This window comes from Rissa tridactyla, unplaced genomic scaffold (genome assembly GCF_028500815.1).
Source record: "Rissa tridactyla isolate bRisTri1 unplaced genomic scaffold, bRisTri1.patW.cur.20221130 scaffold_29, whole genome shotgun sequence".
In the NCBI taxonomy this organism is placed as follows: domain Eukaryota; kingdom Metazoa; phylum Chordata; class Aves; order Charadriiformes; family Laridae; genus Rissa; species Rissa tridactyla.
The window spans coordinates 4,094,551-4,100,074 of NW_026529507.1; the positions used below are offsets into that span (position 1 = coordinate 4,094,551).

The following is a 5,524-nucleotide window of genomic DNA, read 5'->3' on the forward strand; positions in this document are numbered from 1 at the left end:
TGGCATCCTCCCGACATCCTGGGGCCAGGTTTCTAAATGCCTCCTCTGCAGCTTCCCCGCCTTCCACCTCCTGTGTGCTGCCTTTTTGCCCTGCAGCCCAGTCCGTTTATACCAGCAGCCTCCTGAGACGAGTGTTTCTCTTCATGGTATTCCAAGACATCATTCCTGTGCTTGGAGGAGGCCGTCCTGTAATGCCTATATGATTTCCCGAGCTCCTTCACCCTTCAAAGCTGCTTGCCATGGCACCGCTTGTATCAGTCCCCCGAGTACATCAAAGTCTTCTCCTCTGGAGCCACCCACGTGTGTTCCTCTGCTGGCCTTCCTCACTCCTCTTTGGCCTCTGGGACCCCGCTATTTCCTGGTCACTCCAGCAAGGCTGACACTAATTGTCACATCCCTGACCAGCGCTTCCTTGTTGGCCAGGACCAGGTCTAGGTGAGCATCGCCCTTCCTGGCCCAGCAGGCAGCTCTGCTAAGAAGTCGTCTCATGATGCTCCAGGCTGCTGGCACCTTGTTTCTCTGCCTGGCCAGTGAATGCCTGGGCAATTACTGTTCCCCATAGGAATCTCCTCATTTACCTGGAGACTTCTTCGTGTTCCTATTTAAGACTTGCTCTACCAAGGCCTGGGAGACCTCACTGGTGGTAACTGAGGCAAAGAGGACATTGAATATCTCGGATCTACCTACACCTACTCCTACTAAATTCAGCACTGCTCCTACATTATTCCCTTTTCTTCGTTTAACTGTTCCCGAATTACCAAAGATCCTCTTGGTGCCCTGGAATTCCTATTTGAGATTCAGTTGAGTTTCGATATGCACCACTGCTGGATCTGGAAGATGCTGCCCTGGAGGACAAGATGTATCCAGGCACACTGTGAAATCTATTGGTCTTTTCATTGATTGTATCATCAGGGCAGTGAGTAAAGATCCCCGTGTGATGTCCTCCATGTCCATGCAATGCCTGCAGCTGTTGTGTGGAGAAGGGACAGACCTCGCCTCTCTGATGACTGATGACTGAATGCATCAGTCAACGGCACAAAAGCACCAAATAGAACGCTCTAGCCTGCCATGTGGGGCATCTGTGATGCATCCGCACTGAAAGGGAATTGATTTCCTGTAGGTCCTGTGTGGTCCATGCCAGCCCTGGCACCTCATGTAGCTCTGTGGGCCTGGATTTGAACGTTATATTGAGTTGCTGCCCTGAATTCTGTTAGGCAAAGTGGGGCTGAACATGGCACAAATGCCATTAGAGTCACTGGAGATCTGGAAAATTGAGCTGATGGAAGAGAGAGAGACGAAGCTCTCCCTGTGTCCCAGGACTGCGGTTGTTCATATGAATACCCCTAAAGACTGCCATGAACATACAAGTAGGAGAAGATTCTTTTGGCCTTTATTTGGGCCTCAGCTGTCATTTCACTTGGCCAAAGGAATTTCCCACAAGGCTCATTCAGGGTCCCTGAGACATTGCCCTGTCTCTATGAACAGCTCCAGTAGAGCCTGCAGTTATCAGCACACACCTTTGACCATCCCTGAAACCTTCAATGTCACCAGGCATTGTGTCCTGCTCTCCATCTCCATTGATGAGCACAGGAGCTGAGACAAGGAGTTCACGTGCATGTGCGTATTTTATGCACACCTGAACACCTACGGCAAGAGGAATCCCACCTCCTGTGGGTTTGTGGCAGGCATGGAAGGCAGTTGTGTCTCCTTCAAATGCCAGGAATTGAAGCGCAGGATGAGATGAACCACAGATTCAGCTGAATCCCTTCCCTCAGCAGGGGTAAGGCAGATGACTGCCTGTCACTGTCTGGGAACACTTTCTAATAATAAGAGCAAAAAAGGCGATATTTTGATGTAACTTTGAGAGGAGAATTAAAAGTTCTGGAAAGAAGTGTCTCTGCCCAGCTGAGGGAGGGAACATCAGTGGTGACTTCATCCTGTTTCCCAGCAGGTTCCCCTGGAGCCCCAGGGACACCTGGAGGGAGCCCTGAGGGGGCAGAGAAAGGGCTGCCTTGGGCTGGTCCTCTGCTGCTGAGCTGGGCTGGGTTCCTGGCATGGAGGGAGCTGATGGCAAGCGGGCAGCACTGCAGAGAGACAGCTCTGCCCAGGAGCAGCTCCTCTGCCAAGCGCAGCAGGGCTGAGGGCACTGCCTGCAGGCACCCGAGAGGAGCCAGGCACAGAGAGGATAAAGGCAGCTGGGAGTGGGAGGAGAGTTCTGAGCTCGTTCTCAGGGAAATCTTCACCCCTGTTGACACAGTCAGTCTCTGGCTGTGGGGCAATGCAGGGGGGTCTCCTGGAGGGATGTTCTAGGGCTGGCTGAGAGGAGCTGTCAGGATGGCTCTCCTGGCTTCTCTGGTGTGGAGAAGGAGGCCGTGCTTCCGAGCAGGGATGCCCTGCTGCACCATGGCAGCGACAATGAAGGAGGGCTGCCTTCTGCGAGGGACTGTGGCAGGGTTTTGAAGACAGGTGGGTGTGCAGGCAGGGGTGCCCAGGGCTGTCCTTGAGAGCAGGGTCCCTGCAGCCCAGGGCTCTGTGTGCCGGGGCAGGGACTCTGCTGCTTGCCAGGGTCAGCTCTCAGCCTGCCCAAGGAGTTCCCCCCCGAGCGTCTGTGGGGAGAAGCTGTGGGGAAAAGGAGAGACTCCCCTCAGGGCAGGGTCCTTTGGCTCTTTTTTGAGTGTGTGCTGTGTGGGTCAGGGCTGCCCACAGCTGCAGATCTCCCCCAGAGCACTGGCAGAGGCAGCATTTACAGAGGAAAGGCAAGGCAGGGGCTGCCTGGAAGATGAAGACATTGCAGGGTCTGTGCTCTCAGCTGTCTCCTGAGGGAAAGGAGCTGTCACTGGTCCACTGAGGGATCAGCAGATCTGCCAGAAAGCTCACAAAGTGCCTTCAGCCCCTCCTCTCCCTACACACAGCACCAGCAGCACCTTTGCTTCCAGCATCAGGCTTTCTCTCCTCTCCTCCTGAGGAGCCACAAAGAGGGAGATGGCCCTGGGCAGTGCCCTGCTGCCAGGAGGGGTCTGCAGGGCAGAGCTGAGCCCCCAGCGGGTGGGATGGGCTGTGGGAGCAGGGACAGGGAGGAGACGTGGGCACAGAGCAGCAGCTCCTGGCAGGGGCAGCTCCAGGCAGCAGAGAGCCACTCCACCCGGCTGCATCCCTCTCTGCTCCGCTGCACAGGGACAGAGAAACCAGATGGGAGAAACCGACTTTGAAACTGGAGGTTTACGGTTGGACTCGGTGATCTTGAAGGTCCCTTCCAACCTAAATAATTCTATGAGTCTATGACTCTTTAAACCTTCCACACTCACAAAAGGCGAATTTCATCTTCAAGTACGTTGTCAGGGAGACCATTCTTACAGGGAGAGCAGTGCAAGCACAGGACACCTGGGTGGTGCCCAGCAGGTCTACTGGTGAGCAGAGCAGCTCTCCTGACTCTGCACTAGGGCACAGAGAGCCCTTTTGTCCCTCAGGGCTCAGCAGTGTTCAGGCTAAAGGCAATGGGAAAGAGAAGGATTTGTGCTCCTGCAAAGAAAGTGCCCTCAGCAGCACAAGCCTGATCTCAAAAAAGCAGCTGAATGAAATTATTCCAAAGGAAGAGAAGTCATTTTGCAGGGATTTTTTGGGAAAGAGAATAGGATTGGCTCAACGAAGCCTTCCTTATCTTGTCAACTGCTCTTTCTTGTCATGCTCAGAGTGCACAAATGTCCAACAGCAGCTCCATCACCCAGTTCCTCCTCCTGGCATTCGCAGACACACGGGAGCTGCAGCTCTTGCACTTCGGGCTCTTCCTGGGCATCTACCTGGCTGCCCTCCTGGCCAACGGCCTCATCATCACCACCATTGCCTGTGACAGCCGCCTCCACACCCCCATGTACTTCTTCCTCCTCAGCCTCTCTATTCTTGACCTGGGCTCCCTGTCCACCATTGTCCCCAAATCCATGGCCAATTCCCTCTGGGACACCAGGGACATCTCCTATGCAGGATGTGCTGCTCAGCTCTTCTTTTATATCTTCTTTCTCACAGCAGAGTTCTGTCTTCTTACCATTATGGCCTATGACCGCTACGTTGCCATCTGCAAACCCCTGCACTACGGGACCCTCCTGGGCAGCAGAGCTTGTGTCCACATGGCAGCAGCTGCCTGGGGCAGTGGGTTTCTCTATGCTCTCCTGCACACGGCCAATACATTTTCCCTACCCCTCTGCCAGGGCAATGCCCTGGACCAGTTCTTCTGTGAAATCCCCCAGATCCTCAAGCTCTCCTGCTCACACTCCTACCTCAGGGAAGCTGGGCTTCTTGTGGTCAGTGCCTGTTTAGGCTTTGGTTGTTTTGTTTTCATCGTGCTGTCCTACGTGCAGATCTTCAGGGCCGTGCTGAGGATCCCCTCTGAGCAGGGACGGCACAAAGCCTTTTCCACGTGCCTCCCTCACCTGGCCGTCGTCTCCCTGTTTCTCAGCACTGCCATGTTTGCCCACCTCAAGCCCCCCTCCATCTCCTCTGCAGTTCTAGATCTGGTGGTGGCTGTTCTGTACTCGGTCATACCTCCAGTAGTGAACCCCCTCATCTACAGCATGAGGAACCAGGAGCTCAAGGATGCCCTGTGGAAATTGATGACCAGATGATTTTCAGAAGCAATAAACAGTCATCTTCTGCAAATCTCTCATCATGTTTCTCATTGCCAGCAAAGCCCATCTCAGCTTGGCAAGCAAAGTTATTGTAATATTCGGTTTTGATTTGTGGTTTGGGTTTTGGTGGTTTTGTTATGGTTTTTTTTTTCTTTTCTTTGTTTGCTTTGTATAATGTTGTCTACAAAGAAATATTGTCATTTGTGCTGCTTCTAATTATGCATCTTTGTAAATTTGTGAGTCCCACAGTCTCTGTAAATGAGGCCCCGCGCTCTCTGTGTATTTAAAAAAAGAAAGAAAGCACCTTCCAGCGACTTGTTTGCTCAAGATCCTTCGTTTGAAGCCCTCTCTGGAGCTGCAGGGCATGCCTGTGTGCAGAGGTGGAGGGGAAAGATCAGGACAGAGGAGAGGGAAGAAGAGGAGGGAGAACCAGCCTTGGTCTTCTCACAGCTGCTCTCTTCCCATTTCCACATTCTCCATTCTGATCCCTTGCGCTGTTGGAAGGCCTGATTGCTCTGGCAGCTCTCTCCTACTGCTGTGGTGTGGCAGCCCTGTGACCACAGGCAGGGGCAGGGACGGGTCAGTTCTCTGACAGAGCTGGCCTCCCTAACAGCACCTCCATCACAGCAGGGAATGTCCTCAGGGCAGTGCCTGAAGGCCTTCAGGCAAAAACACCTTTGGAAGGTCGTCTCCCAATGTTGCTGTCAAGAACATGCCCAGGAAAGTTCCCCACAAATGGCACCACCAGCGTAGAACTTAATTGTGTAAAGTGTGCAGGGGGGGACAAGCAGCAGGTCCCTCGCCCAGCCAGGGCTCCTGGGAAAGACATGAAGGACCAGCAGAGCAGGTTCTTGTCAGGTCCTGTGTGTGCAGGACACCCCAGGGAAGCTGCCACAGGGCAATGG

General features: G+C 53.6%; 1 protein-coding gene across 1 annotated transcript; it reads left to right on the forward strand.

The window, feature by feature from the left end:
• Positions 1-3,698: 3,698 nt before the first annotated feature.
• LOC128903388 (olfactory receptor 14C36-like) lies at positions 3,699-4,562 on the forward strand (the record flags this gene model as incomplete). The annotated part of the gene is made up of 1 exon (XM_054187405.1): positions 3,699-4,562. A coding segment is annotated over exon 1 (864 nt), but the record flags the coding sequence as incomplete, so codon positions are not given.
• Between the last annotated feature and the right edge of the window lie 962 nt (positions 4,563-5,524).